The sequence below is a fragment of the Amphiprion ocellaris genome, chromosome 11, assembly GCF_022539595.1.
Source record: "Amphiprion ocellaris isolate individual 3 ecotype Okinawa chromosome 11, ASM2253959v1, whole genome shotgun sequence".
NCBI lineage: Eukaryota > Metazoa > Chordata > Actinopteri > Pomacentridae > Amphiprion > Amphiprion ocellaris.
This window is the reverse complement of record NC_072776.1, coordinates 16,316,781-16,338,508: the sequence shown is the minus strand read 5'-3', so window position 1 is coordinate 16,338,508 and position 21,728 is coordinate 16,316,781. Positions and strand designations below refer to the sequence as shown.

At 38.4% G+C, this 21,728-nt stretch overlaps 1 protein-coding gene across 9 annotated transcripts in view; it reads left to right on the top strand.

The window, feature by feature from the left end:
- The window catches only part of lrp1bb (low density lipoprotein receptor-related protein 1Bb), a 279,672-nt gene that overhangs the window by 241,923 nt on the left and 16,021 nt on the right, over nucleotides 1-21,728 (top strand). For 7 of the 9 annotated variants that reach the window (XM_035952736.2, XM_055015178.1, XM_035952733.2 and 4 more), the window contains 16 exons: nucleotides 569-675; nucleotides 2,901-3,033; nucleotides 4,437-4,543; nucleotides 6,426-6,558; nucleotides 6,969-7,091; nucleotides 7,275-7,397; nucleotides 9,023-9,166; nucleotides 9,456-9,590; nucleotides 10,679-10,798; nucleotides 10,965-11,206; nucleotides 11,526-11,749; nucleotides 12,768-12,874; nucleotides 14,335-14,451; nucleotides 14,737-14,910; nucleotides 17,515-17,640; nucleotides 18,225-18,389. In XM_035952736.2, the coding sequence (XP_035808629.2) occupies nucleotides 569-675; nucleotides 2,901-3,033; nucleotides 4,437-4,543; nucleotides 6,426-6,558; nucleotides 6,969-7,091; nucleotides 7,275-7,397; nucleotides 9,023-9,166; nucleotides 9,456-9,590; nucleotides 10,679-10,798; nucleotides 10,965-11,206; nucleotides 11,526-11,749; nucleotides 12,768-12,874; nucleotides 14,335-14,451; nucleotides 14,737-14,910; nucleotides 17,515-17,640; nucleotides 18,225-18,389 (2,280 nt within the window). The remainder of the gene's footprint in view (nucleotides 1-568; nucleotides 676-2,900; nucleotides 3,034-4,436; nucleotides 4,544-6,425; nucleotides 6,559-6,968; nucleotides 7,092-7,274; nucleotides 7,398-9,022; nucleotides 9,167-9,455; nucleotides 9,591-10,678; nucleotides 10,799-10,964; nucleotides 11,207-11,525; nucleotides 11,750-12,767; nucleotides 12,875-14,334; nucleotides 14,452-14,736; nucleotides 14,911-17,514; nucleotides 17,641-18,224; nucleotides 18,390-21,728) is intronic. The other 2 variants (XM_035952732.2, XM_035952730.2) reach the window with 1 other exon arrangement.

Genomic DNA, 21,728 nt, shown 5'->3' with positions numbered 1-21,728 from the left:
TATTAATGTCACTTAAAATGCAAATAAAAGCCAGTCAGGTGTTGGATGGCAGAGAATTAAGCAGGTGGACCGGTAGACAGTGGAGCGGCTGCAAATCAGATTTTGCTGCAATGCCTGCTGGGAGTCTCTGTTGCAGCACAACTCATAACACACACCCTGAGTTAGCTAACAGTCCATGATAACAAGGGGAGGGCCCAGACAGTGGATCTGATGCAGCTGTTTAGCTGCACCCTAATATCATCCTCAGGGACACACTAAATGGCAGATATGAGATTTTTGGGCTTCAGAGAGTATGTCCCCCCCGTCTACCCACCCACCCCCTTATTGTGAGAGCAGCAATGAATGTATTTACATCTTGATCAGCTTTGCCAGTTTATCCACTTCCACTACAAAATGACTCTAATTAGGTAAAACGATGGTTTTGCCAAGGCATTAGCATGTGATTCGAAACACAGGACATTTGGCTGATATCTGCTTCTGGGGATGACGGTTTGTTGCATATGATGCTGGAACAGGAATCAAATTTGAGTGATTTTGAATCTGTTGTGTTTGTTTTTCCTCCACTCAGAGCCAGTCACCTGTAACCACAAGGACTTTGCCTGCGCTAACGGAGACTGCATCTCCTCCCGGTTCCGCTGCGATGGAGACTACGACTGCCTGGATAATTCAGATGAGGTCAGTGCTTGAAATATGTGCACCACTTACTGTGAATCAAAGAGGGAGATAAACCCACACGAGTGCTGCTAATGAGGCAGAGATTTGAGCAGGATTTAGTGTCATATGTATTTATTTAAGAATAACATACTCCACAAAAACTGGTCCAAAAGATAGAACCCCAATACCAATATTTTGGCCTCTCTGGCATATTGCCTTTTACCAGTGTGTTTAGAAAGCATGCCAACAGCTTTTCTTATTACACCACCAGCTAACTGATATTATATAATTAGGGGGTCAGTAAGGAGTGACACTAAAATTACAGGTCACTGTGCAAAAAATAGAATATTGTGACGATAGCACAAAGGGCATAGATGGGCTTAACACTGACAAATTGCAGTGTGCATGAGCCAAATTATAGCATATGGACATTTTTTTATTATTTTTTTTCTGCAAAAGATATCCAGGAAATGTCTGTTTGTATCCGAGCTTGCAGCACAGGCACGGATTAAATATCCAAATTGAAAAAGAGAAGTGAAATTAGATGGCTGTTTTGCCGCTTGCAAAGAAAATAATCTCATTGTAGGCATAATTCATTGTGTTGATCCAAATCTCCTTGTCATGCTTGCTACGTTCCAAAACAGTCCTGGACAAGAAATATCACTGTGATGAATTATTGCACCTTCAAGTACATTAGTGCATGAAATACCTCGTATTCATTTGCTTTTGGAAATCCTAATCCCCCATGCCTTTCAGCAAAACAAAGAGTGCTTGTTTTGTTCACAAATACGCTCAAGTATCTTAATTTATGAGGCTTCAAATTGCCGTTGTAATTTTACCCTCTTGTAATATGTGAAGAAATTAACTTAAATGTGCCTTTATCTTGCGTTGCATGGTATAAAGAGATTTCTGCGGGATTCTTACAAAAAAAAAGCCCTATCATTGGTAATGATGCAGTGTGTTGCATAATTCAAGGACAAAGGCTTGCTATTACGAGTCATTATTCTTGTTAATTTATTGCTCTGTTCAACATTTGCACAGCAATTTTTACATATAATCCCTCTCCATGCATAGCAGCACAACCCTAATTAACCCTTTATTATGTGTCTCCCTAGTGCCAGCTTTCTGGGTCAGCACAGTCAAATAGTTTAAGGAAAGAAGCTTTTCAATCAGCATTGATTGCTTAATTCAGGCAGTGACCATGATGGAGTAGAATGGCCACCTTTTAATTCTATAAATGTGTTTAACGTGTTTATTATTAGAGTATTTAGTTATGTTCATGATGTCAGGAAGTTCAATGTCTTTATGTTTTGTGGGTGGATAGAAAAGTGAATGCTTGTTTTATTATTTCCAAGAAGGCAAACTTTGGTGTTTTCCTGGTGATTTTGAAAGAGCGTTGAACAACGGCAGAAAAGCGGCAGCCACCAGTTTAACCTATCCAAGTCCTAGTGACGGTATTTAGATACAGTTATATTATTAGTTGTTCTTGCAGGTAATTTACAGTGCTACACACACTGGGTCCCTGAATCAGTCCCCACGGAATTTGTTATCACAGTATTATCTTCTAAAATCACAAAATTTGTCTTAAAATAAGAGTCAAATTTTACAGTGAGCATCGTTTGCTTTTCAGTCATTCGCTCCTGCCGTGATTTCTTATCTAAATGCTTCCCATAAAAGTAAAGGGGGATCTCTATAGGAATGCATTGTGGAGTTCAGTTGAATGGAATATGAGACTTGGGTGTTTCTGCATCATTTTAGTGGTCAAATCATTTCTTGCAAAATGAATGGTCTTTTTGTTAGAATTTTTTCTTTGTTGTCCTGCCTCAGAGATTGTTTCTTGTAATAGAGGAATGGGAATATTTTTGCCTGTAGGGGAGGGTACTGTCTTCTGAGTCTTAAAAAGGGATCCATGTGCCTTTTGTGGTCGGTGGACATGAAGATTTTTTGCATTACTGCGTGCTACATTTTTGCTCATGTGCTAATATAAATCACAGGTAGGGCAGCCCTACTCTGCTATGTTGAGTTGCAGTGAAGAGATAGGAACCCAAAGAGGGAATTTTAAACTCCAACTTTAACTATTGGACAATACGCTGACTTGATTTGACAGACTCAGAGTTCTAAACACATTTATTCATTTGAGAGAAACTCTATAATGCATTTTTGAATGGAACAAGGAAGCTGGATTTTGTCCAGACTATCCTTTGGCCTATCCTTCACTCCGTGTTTTCTGCTGTATTCATTTACAGAAAGGCTGCGAGGAACACTGTGCAGACGACCAGTTTCGGTGTCAAAACAACCTCTGCATCTCGCTGAAGTGGCTGTGTGACGGTCAAGAAGATTGCAAGATGGGGGAAGATGAAAAAAACTGCCAGGGAACAGGTGAAAACTAATATCCTATAGTTGTAAAAGGGCGGTAAGAAGTACTACCGAGTCGTACATCTGAGCCCCAGCTAGTGCATAGAACATTTCCCCTTCCCGAACCCCAATGTTCTCTGCAATATTCTTTTTTTTTTTCTCTTCAATAAGAGGAAAGTTCATGCAATTCATTATTTTTTATTATTGTGTTATGGGTCAAAGTAAATGTTTTTGTCTTCGCTGTGAATAGGTTGGGAGGAGTACTGAGTGTGATTCAGTGATAGATTCATCTTTTCCATGTTTAAGGCCAGTATTGACATCCCAAACCAATAACAGTACCAAATTTGCTCTCACGACAATATTAAAAACATTCCATTATCACAGTTAAGATTTCTGTTTAAAAGAAAATATCCCTTATTACATCAGCTGAAGTCCACTTTGTTTTTTTAAATCCTGGCTTTATTAATATTATACCTCATAAATGCAGTAGAAATCATTTTGAGGAAATGATGACTGTATTGACAAGTGGCAATCTTGAAGATTTTCATTTAAATGAATGTCTTATCTATCACCAAGTGCAGTCACACATTGATGACAGAACCTGTGATTCACTGATCAAAGTATTATGTAAAATCCCTGCATATACAGTATTACAGACTGAGAGTCTCTGATGACATTCCAAGCAAAATAACAAGGCGTGCACATTTAGTGATGCGTGTTCAATCACCCATCAGTTATCTTTCTGCCAGAGAGGGTCACTAAAATGACAGGTTCAACCTACCTGTATGTAAAATGGTGTTCTGTTTTTTTCTTCTGGGGGAGCAAATGTTACTGTGGCTGAACAAATTAAGACCGGCCATAATGATACGGCAACCCAGCTGGCAACTGACTGACAACATCACGCAGGCAACATTCTCTGGATCTCTGGGAAGTCAGGCTCAAAAACACTCCGCTTATCGCCATAGGAACAGCCACATAGAATGAAACCAGTCTTCAAGGTGGCCACTTGAAGATACTGAGTATAAACTAAAAATTCTACAGAGAAGGTATGAAAAGGTGACAGGTATTTTTAGAAATTTCCTCAATTATGTTCATGTTGTTTCATGATGAATTGCAATGGCCTCAGTCCTGCTGATGTGCCCCATTGCGTTTCAGTGTTCATTACTGACTGAGTACCGTGAAGTACTTTTCTCAGCAGCAGGTAGTGCACCGTGTAAGTTCTTAGAGCTGCATGAAAACGCCCTACTATATTTAAGGAGTGACAAGTTCAAATGATTTCCTTCCGCCTGCCACGTTTTTCAGTGTGCATTATGTTGAGGTGGAGTTTTTACATAGTTTATTAAGCAAGAAACTGATAAGCTGACGTGTGAGAGCCTTCCTGGTGGGGAAAAGTAAGGACTGGAGCTAATGTACTTTTCCTTTTCCAGTTGTCCCTTCGTGTTCTGTGAATGAGTATGTGTGTGCCAGCGGAGGATGTGTGTCAGCCAGTCTGCGGTGTGATGGACACGACAACTGTCTCGATGGATCAGACGAGGTCAGTACAGCTTCACACGACTCAAAGAATCAGCCGTAAAGCATAATAATGTACCTTTGCAGTGTGCTGTTCTGACACACTGCAAAGGTACGTGAAGCCTTTTGAATTTCCTGTGTTACTACATATCACAGATTTTCAAACAAATCCTAAAACTAGAGAAAGAGAGTCCCAATTAAGAAATTATACAAAAATATTATTCATGGTCATTTGTTTATTGGAGGAAATCATCCATTATTATATATCTGAGTGGAAAAATTTAGGAAACTTCGGTTTTAGGATGTGCTGTTCAATAGCAACAGCAACTAAACCTTTCTGGTGAGTGTCGATCAGTCCTGCACATCGGCTTGGAGGAGTTTTAGTCCATTCTTCTATGCAGAATCGCTTCAACTCTATGATGTTGGTGGGTTTTCTCGCATCAGCTGCTCACTTCAAGTCCTTTCACAAAGTTTCTATTGGGATTAAGGTCAGGACCATTCCAAAACATTGACTTTCTTCTTCTATATAGAATTACCTAGTTGCTCAGGGACTTGCATGACCCGATTTCTTAACAGATTCAGTTCACGGACAGGATCTCCTGACTTTTTTTTTTCTTTAGAATTCACTGGTGTGATTCAAAATTCATTGCTCCATCAATGATGGCGAGCAGTTCTGGCCCAGATGCAGCAAAATGGGCCCAATCCATGATACTACCCCCACCATGTTTCATCAGTGGGATCAAATTCCTATGCTGGAATGCAATGCTTTAATTTTACAAACAAATCACCTCTAATTAAAACCAAATAGTTATCTTTTTATCTCATAAACATCTTTTTTTTTTCTGCCTTGTCCACGTACAGATAGGCAGAAGTATTTCCATTACAAAACAATGACCTTCATGCTGTATTGTGCCCGTATTTTTCTTGTGGTACTCATGAACAATAATGTGAGTTGATGTGAGAGAGGCCTTTAGATGTTAACAAGTTAACCTTAGTGACCTTGCAGACTATTGTAGTGATTCCCACAAGTGATCTTTGTCGGTCGACCACTCCTGAAGAGATCATCAGTGGTCTTGAATTTCCTCCATTTCTACACAACATAATCTGCCTGACTGTGAATTGGGGCATTCAATCGCCCCCCTTCACCACAGATGGCTTTGTAACCTTTTCCGGCCTTGTGAGCATCAACAACTCAGAAATCCTTGAAAATCTCCTTTGTTTGTGCCATGATACACTTCCACAAGCATGTGTCGTGAGGATTAGACTTTAAACACAACAAGCGTCCACTGACACCAAGCCATTGATTGAAAACAACTGACTGTAACATCACCTTCAAATTATATGTATGAGTGGCAAAAATATGTGAACCACTGGGATTAAAAATTACACTACCAGTCAGAAATTTGGACACACATTCTCAATTCAATGCTTTTTATTTATTTATGTTATGTTCTACATTGTAGATTAATACTGAAGATGAACACTTTTAGTTTACAACAGAATTCCATAAATATTCTTTTATGTTTTTTATGTCTTCAATATTAATCTACAATGTATAAAATAATTAAATAAAAACCATTGAATGAGGAGGTGTGTCCAAACTTTTGACTGGTAGTATATAAAATTGCACAACCTTCTGCAATAAATAAATAACCAAGTATAGTGCTTTTGCATTATTTATTTAATTGTTTAACTCTCTCTGTCTACTTTTAGGACATCTAACCCTTTGAATTTTAGTTTGTGAACTCTTAAGAATTTTCTAAAGGGTTCACAAACTTTTAAGCACCACTGTAGATGGTGAGAAGCTGCTTCATGGATAATGGATCAACTTGTGTTAAAACAGCCATTCAGCGCTTTGGTCTTTTCTGATTGTGACTTGATGATTTCTGCCGTTGCTTTGCGGACAGATTGGCTGTGTGAAGGAGTGCAGAGAAGATGAGTTTTTGTGTCTGAACCGCGCTCACTGCATCCCTCGGCGCTGGCGCTGTGACGACGTGTTGGACTGCATGGATCACAGTGATGAGGAAAATTGCAGCCAGGGTAGGCATGGGTGTAACCTGAATTCATGATGACTGATAGTTACGTTTGTCATCTCTGAAGGTAAAAAGTGATTGTCATATGCTATATCAGATCTTTACACTGCAGATATCACTGTTGGACGGGGAAGTCATATGAACCACAGCAGAGTATTTAATATAAAAGAAAATGGAATACAACAGATAAGTGCACAGCACATGTGGCAGATGTGTTCTGCACTTTCAAATGTATTAAGAATGAGACGTGTGATGAGATAAAAGACAGAAATAGATCCAGACTTTGCTTTTGTGAGGTGAAATGATCCACATTTTCTGGATCATTATGTGAAATGATCTGTCATTATTATGTTGAATGCACTTTTCTACCTGAGTTACAGTGTTAAAAGTCTCGGGGACTTGTCCGTGTAATTGCAGGAGCTTTCTTCTGCCGGGCAGATGAATTCATTTGCAACAACACCTTATGCAAACTCCACACATGGGTATGTGACGGCAAGGACGATTGTGGAGATAACTCCGACGAAGATATAGACATGTGTGGTGGGTTGAAATTGTCACTCACGAGGCTTCCTTTTGAAGACGATAGCTGCATATTTTATAGGCCTCTACTTTTCTGTTGCCCAAGAGAGAATATTTCATTGACTTTCCATATAATATTTCATGCAGTTGTTTTTCTTTTTTGAAAGACATGTCCATTAGCTTTTTCCGTCTTTTGATCTCCAGCAAAACTTCCCTGCCCTCCGACAAGGCCATTTCGCTGTAGAAATGATCACGTGTGTCTGCGCACAGACCAAGTCTGCAATAAAGTGGATGACTGCGGTGACAACTCGGATGAAGAAGAGTGTGGTGAGTACAGAATGCACTAATACAGACCTGAAGCTGCACTCAGCAACTTTTTATGTAAAAACACAACTGTACCCTATTTGTTAAACAAAGTTCAGAAGGCTAAATGCTCCCCTGGTGCATTTGTCCTTCATCCATAGAGGAGCAGATACTCTTGCATTCTGTTTGGAAGTGCGGCCAGGGACAGGGAAAAAAATGTGGTTCACAACCTTTTCTGGCATAAAACGAACCTTTTAAAGGGAGAAGTGTTTACTTCTGATAGCCTGCCTCGCTTTGTGGCAGCTTTGAGTGTTTTTTTTTTTTTCTCTCTTGTAATGTTGAGCTCAATAATTTTTGAGTCTTGTCGAGGTCAGATGTATAGGCGACAGAGAAAACAGTGTGTTGTATAGGATTTTCTTTCTCGTGACACGTTAAATGGTGTGTTAAAATTGCACAGATGCAAAATCTAGGCCTGTTTCCAATAAGAGGATTCTTGATCCTTCACTTTGCTGAGTTAAGCACTTATGTATAATTTTACAATTTTAAAAAAGAGTTTTTGTGTTCAGATTTGGAATTTAACACGTCTTTGTATACCAGTAGCTCTACAAATGCTGCAAATCAAGATGAAAGGCAGATGGAATGTCTGCCACTGCATGAAAACGGGAGATTTACAGACTGCATTTGGAACACAACATAGTTTAGATTTTTTTTTTCCTACAGATTTTTGTCAAAATGAAATTGGCTATTTATTTTCTCTTCTATGTCAAAAGGCATAACTGCTGCCATCCCTTTTATCGTGTCCTGACATGTTCCCTCAACACAAGCCTTCTGTGAACAATCACACAGAGCGGACAAGAGAGAGAGGGACAAATAGCTTGCGTCCTCTATCACTCTCCCGTTCTTCTCTCCTCCATTCATCTTCCTCTCTGATTCCATTGATACGTCCATCCATCTCTTACTTCAGTCCATTACCTCTCACTATTGTATGCTTCTTCCTTCTATCCATCCCTTCAATCTCACCTTAATCCCATCACTCCCTTCATCCACCTCTCCATCACTTGGTCCTTCCTTTCTCTTTGTTATGCCGGGGAAAGGTGCCAAACGTACATCCTTCCTCCGTATATTTTGCTTAGAAGGATGAAAACTGTGCAGTTCAATTCAAGTAAATGCATGACCCTAAACAAAATATGCAAAGCACATTTTAGTAGCTGTTTCACTGATTTTGTGCATCCTTTATGTTGGCAACAGCTAGAACATTCCATTAATAAAGAAGAAAATTATACACAAATTGACATATGTAGCAAATAACAAAGGTAGTGAGGGTCATTATTTAAGAGGAATATATCCTATTGGTTCTCAAAATGCAGTAAAGTAAAAGTAATACACCAGGAAGCATAATTTTTAGGGTATTTTGGGGGGGGGGAATAAGGGAAACAACTACTATGGAACTTTACATTTTGGCAATTCTCTCTGATATCAGACAAAAAGCAGTATTATAATGAAAACTTTAAAAAGACTGCAATCATAGCTAGACCTCTAATAGCCTTGGAATATCCTTAGAAACTGAAGGCAGCATATTTGCACTTGAATATCTGCCGCTGCATGAGTTTTGTACAGAGTTGTTCTCTATTCACCTGACTTCTGTGAAGCAGAAGTGGTGGCCGGAAGACCTCGGCCTTGTGGGAAGACAGAGTTCACCTGCAGCAACCGGCGCTGCATCCCCATCCAGCTGCAGTGCGACCTCTTCAGTGACTGCGGGGACGGCGGCTCAGACGAGCAAGACTGCAAGGCGTGTAAGTACAGCACCGGTTGACTTGAAGAAACAGATCAAAGAGGCATACGGAAGAGATGAAAAGTATCAAATGTCACCGTGATGTTATCAGGGAGCTCAGCAATCTCTTCATTTTAGATGTGATGTTTTGTTATTTATGGTAATATATGTATGCCCAGGTTTGAGGTGTGTTGTGTACCATACGAGAGAGGATGGTGCCCTCTTGCCTTTTGCACATCAAAAGAAAAACCCAGCGGGTGTCTAAGATGCAGAGGACTGATGCGTAATCAAAGTCCTGTCTTTATTTGTAGTTTCCAGCGGAGATGTATGTGGAAAGAAAACGAATCCATGCGGGGAGGACGCAGTGTGCAACCAGACAAATGCTAATGCTATATGTCAGTGCAAAGCTGGCTTTAAGAGGAACCAGAAGACAGGCCAGTGTGAAGGTAATGTTTGATCGATTTTAGTCTTTGTTGTCTCTATTTTAAGAGTAAAGGGCATGATGAAGTTGCATCCATTTGATATATTAGTAGACTCTGCACAGCATCAGAACATTTGGCTTGGTTTGGGATCATCTGACAGAGTAGGAAGGCAAATGGCCAGCTGCTAATTTGTCTAACCTCGTGGTCTTTTGCTTATTAAGAACAACATCAAGAGGCCTTTTGAGTTTGAACAGCACACTGAAACGTCTATTCCCTCACTTACATTTCAGTATATCTACTGATCTGCTCGTTAAACATGGTTTGTAGTCTGTTTTCTTTTTGAACAGTCAGGTTAGACTTTGGCACTTTACAGCGTTTCCGATGCAAAAGCTGTCAAGTGTCACATGTAAGAAAGTGATTTCCTGGGATTTTATTACAAGCTAAATTTTATAAAAAAATTCTATAACCAACCTAAACATTTTGTGACTTGGGAAATAAGCTGTAGAACTAAATCTACTGAGACTGGACAGGGCAATTATCTCAAATAAAAATGACCTAAAATAGACACAAAAAATATGATTCTCTCTGTCGTGTCAAAGCATTTTAAAAGTTGTCAAACTAACGAGGCTAAGCTCAGAAAAATAAACTGAAATGTTTGTGTATATAATAATAATAATAATAATAATAATAATAATAATAATAATAATAATAATAATAATAAAAATAATAATAATAATAATAATAATAATAATAATAATAATAATAATAATAATAATATTGCATACATTAGGTCACCTCTGTAATCTGTTGGCAGGTGGTTATTACTTAAATACAAAGAGAAAGTGTCTTTTATTGTATGGCTATAAATTTCCTTCTTAGAAACAAGGTTTTCCCCTTCATTTATTGTGGTAATAGTAAAAAAATAAATTAAAAAAAATACAAACTTTATGCTTTGTGCTCATTCATATCAAGTTCTGGGATGAATCTTTGTTTGGCCTTGGATTGAATGTTCCCTGCTGGAATGTATCTGTCAGTTATTATTCATGAATTCTGCATATAATGTATGTAAAGTAACCGATTCCTCAATAAATACGTCTTTCTCTTTTTTCCAGAGATAAATGAATGTCTGCAGTTTGACACGTGTCCACATTACTGCACAAACATTAAAGGGTCATTTAAATGCACATGTGACCGCAATTACAAAGAGATCAACGGCAACTGTATAGCAAAAGGTAGGATTGTTTTGAGCATCATAGCGTCCTTATGCGTACTCTGCATACATGCTAATTTGGTGATGCGACCTCATTGTAATAGGAGCAAAATGATGAAAAATGTTAAAATGTTGCATTGTTTTCTTTTTTTGTTTTTTTTTTTACATATTAATAACTCACCGGGCAGGACCAGAGGATCGAGTGCTCTACATAGCTAATGATACTGAAATCCGAAGCTTTGTGTATCCATTCAACCAGAGCTACGGACACAAGCTGCTCACTCACATTGAGGACAACGCCCGCATTATCGGCATGGATGCTCTCTTTCACCACCAGAAGTTCATCTGGGCCACCCAGTTTAACCCCGGGGGAATTTTTTACAAAGACACGCTCGAAAGAAGTCAAAGTAAAACAAATGTCAGAAACATTGTGAGTATGTTTAACCTGTGTGTTGGTCTTGTTTTGTTTCAAACAGCATACTAAAGCAAATATTCAATGAATTTTTCATATTCCCTTAAATCTATAACAGCTGAGAAGATATCAGTTGAAATAACCCCTTAAAATATTTATTTATGTACAGATGCTATAGCTGCTCCTGTTTGTGAATTCAAGATATGATGATAAAAAATGCATGTTGAATTGTTTCATACTGTGTCGTTGCTGTGTCTTTGATGAGACACATATTTAAGTGAATTTATAGGCAAAAGTTTAATGGAGCACCTGACGTTGTGACTATTATCGCTTGCAGTGTTCAGACTTCCGCCGTCCCAGAGATATTTCTGCTGACTGGATCACAGGCAACATTTATTGGACTGATCACTCCCGGATGCACTGGTTCAGTTATTACACAGCCCACTGGACTAAGTTACGATATTCCATAAACGTGGGCCAACTAAAGGGACCAAACTGCACCCGCTTGATTACGGACATAGCAGGAGAACCATACGCCATCGCTGTCAACCCTGCCAGAGGGTACGTTGTGTTCATGGCTATTGTCTTTTCCTTGCTTACAGTCTGTAACACACATGCCCTATAGACAGAACCATGATTATTCTAAAAATATGCATACTTTTCTGCCAGTGCAACAGTTTTAAATGCAGTAGGGAACAGTATTTCTTGGAAAGAAATATCAATTTGCCTGATACTAATTGAAAATGTACAGTTATTAGTAATTACTCAACTAATCAGCTTCTCAAACTTTCGAATACTGAGTTTTGCATCTTTTAAAAAACCCCAAAACAAAACAAAACACACATTTCCAAGGAATTTAGATAAACCTTTTTGATCCCACAGTGGGGAAAGTTCACCATTAAAACAGCTCAAAAGACAGGGGTATAAGGGCTGTATAAGAATATATTAAAAACTGTGCAAAAATTGCAAAGAACATTACATACACAAGATGAAGTTATACACACAAGAGGATGATGTTGTAGCAAAGTATTGCATGTAAGTCAGTGGAATGTGTATGTAAAAAAAGTGCAGCAGTAAATGAGGTATCCCAGTGAAGTTATAATGTGGCATTGTACAGTCCCTGAATGTACAAATACACAAAAAGAAACTGGGGACATTTTCTTTTCCACTTGGTAGAAAGAACACACATATGCTTAACGTTACCATACCAGCTTCATCAAGCAATAGCAAATCTTCAGTTAATCTTCAGGTTTTCCAAATGTTCTCATCAGACACTTCACCTTCCAATACCGCAATAGTTTGTAAGTGAAGATGTAAGAACAGTTTTCATCCTCAGTGTTAATTAGTTTTGAAGTTGTACTTACATTGTGTTTTGAGATATTTCATCACCGAGAACAGTAGGATGTACAAGAATTTGGCCTGAGAAACACTCTGTTGAACAGTTGGATGTCACCAGGCTGTATGTGGAGGTTAAACAGACTTCTGTACTTAGATTGTTTCCTTTTACTTTTCTATCATGGTAGTAGTTTACAAACAGACGGTGTCAGGCAGGTACAGTATTTGTCTTTGTCTCCTACAGAATGATGTACTGGAGTGTAATCGGCGATCACTCCCATATAGAAGAATCGGCCATGGACGGCTCCTTACGCAGAGTACTTTTGGAGAAAAACCTTAGGAGACCGACTGGTAGGTATTTCTTGTATTATTATTTTTTCTTTATATTTCTTTCCTGCAGTTTTCTTGTAAACAAAAAAATTAATCTTAAGTCATCACTTGCGTCTAACCTTGAGGCTGAAAATTCACATTAAGCGCATTTTCTTTCGCACAAAACCTTTATTTGAAGGTTTTGGAATGTTTGAAAAATGTTCTTCTTTATTAATCATGTTTATATCTTCCAGCAATGTTTTCTCTGCCTTTCCTGATATATTGTCAGATCTAGCATTAAAGAATTATTAAGTTCAGCTGAGGAAATCCAGATGGAAACAACTCTTCCCTAAATATGCAAAATATGAAAAAATTCAGCAGCCGTCAGGAACATTGGCATTTTGTTTTGATCCAAACTCATAATGCTTGGTCTCAGTAATCATTACCCATTCAAGTTGGCTTAAATCTTCCAGTCAATCTTTATTGAACTGCCTTGGATAAACGATGCCTCAAAATTGTATCCTAAACACCTTATATGTAAATTCTTCTTTGGTGTTCAGGGAAGCAAATCTCATAAACAGCTTTATGTGTCTGTACCATAGAAATAAAACAAAGCATGCATTATTATTCACAGCAAGCACAGAGGGGGAAGTAATGAATAGACACATTTGATGCACAGCATGCAAGTCTGTAATTCATGGCTAGGCCTGAATATAAATGGCAGTGTAGGGTGTTGACTTGGCTAATTAGCTAATAATATATAGTAATGATTTATCCCCAGGAGCAATTTGACACTTATATAATTAAATGACATTAGATGATCTGCTTTATACCCACAGGAACAAGCATCATTAGGTTCTTCATTATGGAGTAGGTTATAACCTAAAAGCTATTGCAGAACTGTATAAAAGATGCATATGTTTTTACTTCACACCATACAGTACTTCTATCAGTAGCTCTAAAGTATGTGCTTTAATATGGTAGCTAAAGATATACCAAACAACACAAAGGGAATTTATAAGTGAGGAATACTTTGCAGCCACTTGGAATGTGTTGGTATGTCTATTGGGAGACACTTAGTGCTGATCTAGTTTTGAAGAGCTGCTTTGGCCTCCTTTAATTCAAGGGACCCATGCTCTGTCTTGGTCTCAGAAAAAGGAATTCATCATCAGTGGAAAAACACAAACCTATTTAAATGCCGCCACCAGGTGCTCAATTATCTAGTCTGGCTTTTGGGAGAAAGGAAAAGTGAGTCGCTGCTTTGAAACCGTAAACTCTGCCATCAACGTGCTGTGCACAACTGTGATTTTTTTTTTTCATCATAAAGCACATTAAATGCGGAATGTAAATAATCCAAAGGAGATGAAAAACTGCCTCCACAATCCTGTTGATCTGATACATATCCCTGCCTCAACCTTAAGGTCTTCTGCATTGAGGGAATCCACAATGATTCCTGTGTAATTTGTCAGGTAAATAAATCTCTTACTTTCATCCTCCCACAGGGCTCGCCATTGATTATTTCAACCAACGTATTTACTGGGCTGATCCCGAGCTCTCACAGATAGGGAGCATGAGATTGGATGGCTCGGACCCTCTGGTGACAATCAGTGACAGACACGGTAAACCCAAATGGAAATACAAAGTACAAACTTTTCCTTTAAACACATACTATTCATGCTTTGGTTTCCTCAACTTTTTATCATATAATTGCAGTGGTAATACTGCTTATGCATCTCAGAAGGGTAAACTTCTAAACAGTGTGTGTTAAGGTCAGTCTGCCCACACGGTACATTCTTCTCTCTTCCATCCGCCACAGGAGACAAACTTTCATTATCCGAGTCTGAAAATATGCAGAAAGGAGTACTTGATGTTATCTGCTTCTTTTCTCTACTGAAAATTTTTAGGAATTTCCCAACCATACAGGATTGATATATTTGAGGACTACATCTATGGAACTGGACTGAAACACGAGGTCTTCAAGATTCACAAATATGGCAAACAGTCTGTGGAGTTTCTCAATTTGGGAGTGGAGAAGCCCACTAATGTTTTCATCTCCCACCGTTACAAGCAGCAGGACGGTGAGTAATCAATAACTTACACACAATGACACACACATCAGAAAATGAATAAAGCAGGCATAGAATGCAAAGAATAAGTCATTTAACAAACATTTAGCAAACCACGCATTAGACTGATCTTGAGGTTGACAATACGTATTACACTGAATGCAGCAGCAAGTAATAATGAAGTTGCTGTCATGTGATGAGCTGATGTATACCAGCTGATGAAAGCCACGGTGCACATTATGAATGAGTGTACAAGGCCTTCACCATACTTATTATATACATTAATATCTTGATAAAACACATTATGTACAAGGACTTTTTGAAGGCCATCATTTACTGTAGCTGCAACTCGTGATTGGAGCTTTGTGAAGGTTTTTTTGATTAAATGGCATCTGGTTTGTGTGTTTCTGTATGGATGTTGAATGGCTGCCGTAGAACCATTTATACAACATAGTAAAAACCATGAATAAAAATAAGGCCTTAGGTGTAGGCCCACTTGTGTAGAAAATATATATCTTATGAAAAGTTTTATGAAGAATGTTGCCAAATGTTAGATAGTATGTTTATCACTCTGCCAAGGAACGCAGCAGAGTTATGTGACGATCGGCGTTTGTCTGTCTGTCTGTGTGTTTGTCTGTTTGCAACATTTCTCAAAAACAGACCAACAGATTTCGATGAAATTTTCAGGGAAGGTCAGAAATGACACAAGGACCAAGTGATTAGATTTTGGCAGTGATGCGACTTATAGTCTGGATCCACAGATCAGTTAAAGATTTCTGTATCATTGCGAGATAGCAGCACGGTGTCACTGTAACTGTGACTACAAGTGAACACTGCATCAGCTGCCTGCTGATGATCACATGATCGTGATCCTTATGGGAGACTTATCCATCGGAAATGATACACGGAACAATTGATTAAATTGTAGGGGTGTTTCCGAGTTCCATCAATTACCGCCATCCGGTTCATATTTAGGTCATACGATTGAGTATCTGTACATAACGTACACATGTATAACACACACCTGTGCTCAGCGCAAGGTCATTTTGTTTGTGAGTGCATCTATATGAAATGGTCACATTCTATGTTGCCGTGATTTCTGACCATCAATAACTAATGAAAAAATGCTGCATTTCTACAAAAAAAGCTGCATTTCTGACAATACAGTATGGGGGAATAAACAGTCTTGGTGGAGTACTGTGCTCTCTGAGTGCTTTTCTAGTTATTATTAGTACTAACAGTGTGTTATGTGGTGAGGATTGTAGGTAGGACAGAAGGTGAAGAGAGATGCGCTGGAAAAAAAAACATTGAAAGAGTACTTAAAGTAGTTATGCTATTACTACTAGTATTACAGCTCACAATTCATCACTATATAACGTTTTGTTCATATGGAATTATAAAGTATAGTTGTATAATACCTAGATATTACTGTCATTGTGAAATCATTATCAAAAACTGAATTAAGCATTTAAAATTGAATGATGTTAAAGAAATATATAATGCATATCATCTATTCATTAAATAATACCTTTAAAAAGCACATGCTCTTTCAAAATAATCAATAGAAGCCTGACCGAAGACATGATACTCTTTCAGGTGTGCAACATACAGAAACGCCCATCTATTCTCTGACACATAGCTAATCAATACAGCCATGTCCTTCCTCTCACTTTCTTCTTGTGGTGAACCAATGTCAGTTATTTGTTACATTGCTGGTGTTAATCATTCGAGAGCATCAGGCAGCTCAGTCTTGGTCAGTTTTTCACTTAAAGGGCAGCTGTTTCCTTCTCCAGAGACTCATTAGACCAGCCGTGTTGTGCAGAGTCTGTGGGCAGAAGATACGCTCGGCTTGCAAAAAGCTGCGACGTGAAGGCTTGATATCTTCAGTTAAACCCCCTAACAACCATCTGGGAGGATTTTCTTTCATCCTCGTAAATCTCATCACTGATTATATTTAGTATATGCTGTATGTACAAATATAGTATCTTGTTAGAAGCATAAAGAGGCTAGAGCTCTTAATCAAGTCACTCACTTTATCTAAATATAAATTTTAAAACTTTTTTACTGCACTTTTTAGATGATTTACAATTTTTGTCTTACACAATGGCAGTTTGGACATAGTTCATTTGGCCTGTTATCGTTTGTGAATGTCTCATGTTGCTTTAGATTCAAATGCGACATTTAATGTGGGGATTGCCAGCCCTGGTTCATTGCTTACACTTGTTGATTTTTAGTGCTGTGCCTAATTCAACTTAACTTGTGGAAGTGTTAATTTTGAATAATTGCAAATGCGTTTTCACTATTTGGTTTGTAGGCAGCATGAAGAGGAGCACTTCAAAAACCTCCTACTCAGTTAGACTAAAGCAAATTCTTAACACATTCCACAATGGTTGATTATTCAAACTGAGGATGCATGTGTGAAGTTTTTCATATGCTCTGACATATTGGCCACTCTGGGCTACAGCAAAGTAACACTCAAAACAGAAATTAAAACACTTGAAGCAAATAGCTTCACTCTGAGAAAGAAAATTATCATTTTGCACAAACAAATCTTTCTCATCGCAGGCCAGATTTAAAGGATATCTTCATGATTTCTTTGTTCTTCTTTATCCACAGCATCAAACCCCTGCTTGAGAATGTCTTGTGATTTTATGTGTCTGCTCAACCCGACTGGTGCCAGATGTACCTGTCCAGAGGGGAAGGTGCTGGTCAATGGCACCTGTAGTGATGTGAACATCTCAGGTAGGCCGATTCGTGTGTCTTCATACTGCAAAAACAGATGGCCGTCGTATGAATAGCAGTAACTTTGTAAGCAAAGTAGAACTATAAATGTCATTAGAGCAGCAGCGTCTCAGATCATAACAAATGTGCACACGAGCAACACTTCATTCTCTGCTTATGACACCACCTCCTTATTACACCACTATATATTTACATGGAAAAAAATGGGTTTGCTGCTATATTAATGCTATGTTTATGTTAAAAAAAATGCAGCTTTGAAGCCCCAGCTTATGCTGTGATAATTAGAAACTATTTTCACACCACATACCCTCTGAAGAGCGCTGACAACCCTTTATAACAGCAAGCAGTGTTTTAGCAATCTTTGTAGCTTGTAATTCTTGGCACAAAGATATCTTTGCCAATACACACCACACTGTGAAAGTTATATCTGCGCTCAGGTTGAACAAAACTTATTCCTGGAAGCACTCAACTTCAGGTTCACACCTTTGTGGTTGTCTCTGTCTGGCATTAACCGCATGTCACTGTTTGATGTGATGTGACTTCACTGCAGAACATTAAGTGTTATTGGCTTTGCTGTTGTGAAGGTGAACTGTGCCGCCCCCCCTGCGAGAATGGAGGCCGCTGCTTAGCCAATGAGAAAGGAGACTGGAGGTGCTACTGCTGGCCTGACTTTTCAGGGGAGCGCTGTGAGGTCAACCACTGTACAGACTACTGCCTAAATGGCGGCACGTGTATGGGCTCACCCCTGGGTAAGTCTACTAATGCACTGTCCAAAACCATCTGCAGAATGATTCCCATTAAAATATTCCTATTATACCGCGATGCCTGAGAGCCTGCTGAGATTCAACAGGGTTGTAATATACTTTGGTTTTATTTGTAGCCATCAACTGTTCATATTAACCTATTTATTATTTATAACATCATTACTAAACTCCAAATATGCTTGTGTAGATGGTTCGTGTGTTGCAAACTTGTTACAAGATTAAAAAGTGCCTATAAAAAGTATTCACCCGTTTTGGAAGCTTTCTGCTTTTATTGCTTTTCAACATTAAATCATCCTCAATTTAATTTGGTTTTATGATGAGTTTACAAAAAACTGAAAGCTATTTTTTTTTCAGAGTAATGTCAGTTGTTGAAATAAATCACTACATAAGGGTCCATTTCCAGCAATTTTACCCCCATTCTGTTTTTGCAACACATCTCAAACTCTATCACATTGCAAGAGTGCTGTGAATGAACAGCCCTGTTGAAGTTTAGCCACAATTTTCAAATGGATTGAAGTCTGAGTGAGCCACTCCAGAACATCCAGCTTGTTGTCTTCAAATCATTTCTTTGTCTGATCATTGTCTTGGGAGGAGATTTGTCTTCTGCACTTCTGTTGCAGACTGCTTCAGGTTTTCCTCTGTGATTTCCCAGTACTTTGCTGCATTCATTTGCCCTCTACCTTTACAAGCCTTCCACGGCCAGCTTCTGAGAGACATCCACACATCAGAATGCTGCCACTACCAGGCATCAAGTTGAGATGGATTGTTTGCAGCAGATAATCTGATGGCCAAAAAGCTCGATTTAGGTCTTCTCAGATCAAATAACCCTTTTCAAGTTGGCATCGGAGCCTCCCATGTGCCATCTGGTGAACTCTAGTTGAGATTAAATATAAGCTTTTTTGTTACAGTGGCTTTCTCTTTGCCAGTATTCCATAAAGCTTTGACTGGTGAAGAAGAGGCAGCAGTTGCTGTATGCATGTATCTCCCACATTTCAGCCGCTGAAGCTTGAAACTTCCTCAGTCATGAGTCATAGGTGTCTTCCTTGCATTGTCATTTTGTGTTTGAGGACAGAAAGCTTCAAGCAGATTTACACATGTGCCATATTCCTTCTATACTGGGAGTTACTTGGAATTAATTGATTGAAGTAAGTTTGTAGAGAATCTTTTTTCACTTTGACATGAAATACTTTTTTTTTTTGTAAATTATTCTGTTAGAAAAAAGTCAAATAAATTGACTATGATTCAATGTTAAAAAGAAACAAAAAGAAAAAAAAAACTTCCAGGGGAGATGAATATGTTTTGTAAACTCTGTATTCAGATCTGGGCAGATCAAACTTGCAGTTTAAAGTTGCCTGCCAATTTCTTCTGGCACACTGACCCAGTGAATGATGGCATTCAGCCACATTTGTCTTCTTTTAAACTTCCACACCTTTCCTTCTTAAGTTCACATTTGCTACAATATATCTGCCAGTTGAGCAGTTTTGTCATTGATGCCCCTGTCAACCAAGCCTCGCACATCAACTATCTTTCAAGTCAAGGTCTCCTTTCATGCTTTCATGCTTCCTGGAAAAAGCAAACTACCCCTCATTTTAGTGAATGCATAGGAATATGCTGAGATGTCAGCAGTGGAATTGAATCAGGAAGTACAGCCCTATTTAAATATGCTATCACTGATTTACAAGCCTGTATATCATCTTGCCATCGTGGTGATTATCCATAACATCTTTATTTTCACTGCTTCTAAAGAAACAAGATTTACCAGAGCAATTGCCCCAATACAGGAAGTGTGCCTGGTGTTCCCACATAAATGTTTTATCATTGCAGAACCTTAATCAAGTGGTTTGAAATCATTAAATATGAATTCATTGAATGGCATCCAGTAAATAAAATTAGAGCCCCAAGCAATATGTTCCAGATTGATTGCATCATGACAGTTATGCCAACAATTGGGAAGATAAAACTGTGGGATTTTGATGTGTGATGGAAATGGTTTTGAGTAACTTTCACTCTCAACAAGCCTTTTCAAACCACAAAAGTAAATTTGTTAATCGGCTGACCTTTGGGAAACATGTTTACCCAAATGGAACTAAAATGATGCTATTGAAAATCTCTTTTTTTTAAATTTGTTTTTCAAATTCTGTTTAGATTTTTAAAACAGCTCTACATGATGCAAAAAGAACCCAGGATAATTACTGCTGCTCATTAAACAAAGTGGAATCTGTCTATCAAAACAGCATGAGAGTCATGGTACATGCTGTGGGATAATGCACAGCTCCTATTGAGGACAATCAGTCTTATTTTAATCCAGTCCAAAATGCAGCACTGGATGAAGAATTATTTTCCTATTTATGTTAGGCAGGTAAGAGGAAAATAACTGCTGTACTATATCTTGTGCTGCTGGGTACAGAACATCTTCTTTTGAATTAGTAGTTTCCCAGCATTGAGCACATGTCTAATGCAAAAGAATATTGGTTTAAATGAGTGAACGAAGATGAGAGAGGGAGAGATTATACAAAATGGATTTCCTTAAAGCTCCTGCTTTGGTGATAAAAAAATGAACTGACAGCAAGCTCACAATCAATTAGAGGTTGGAGTTTGTCCAGTTTTATCTGTGAAAACACAAGGTGTCATTGAATTTCTGCTCCCCTGCCTTTGACTGGTTTACCAGCTCTTTAATGGAACTTTTGGCAGCAAAACTCATGCATTTATACCCGAGGAAGCTTTTCTCATTTTTTGTGTGTTTTTGTGACATTAATGGTAACAAAGATCTTTATATTTTGTGAAATTATGGAACAGAAAATAATGTAAAGCGAACTCATAATTCACAAGAGCAACAGCCTGCAGTACCATTTTGTACAAGGCTTGAAATTAGTGGTTTTAACATCTGTGTTGTCCTCATCTGACGACTTTCATCCCTTCTAGCTGTACCAGATTTCTCTATCCAACACAGCCAGTCTGCTTCACTTGAGGCCACTTACAGCTCTTTTTTTAATTGTTATTCTTTCCTTTCTCATGTCAATTTGATCTGCTTTTGGGTCTTTTTCCTTGAGGGCAAGCTCGGTTTCTTGGATTCTGAACGCATGCCCAGCCTGCCTCATCAAGTATATTTCTGCTGTGTCACAGTACGGCTGTCCACTGAAACCACAGCATTTCCTATTCTGTTGCAAAATTTGGAAAATATTTCAGAAAAAATGAGAAAGAGTAAAAAAGGGTCTCCTTACATATCATGTCCTATTTGACTTTTCCTGATTCCATTCATTATTTCCAATGTAAAGCCTAGTAAGATGCTAAGTAGAATCTGTGTTCCCACATGGGGGTCCAATG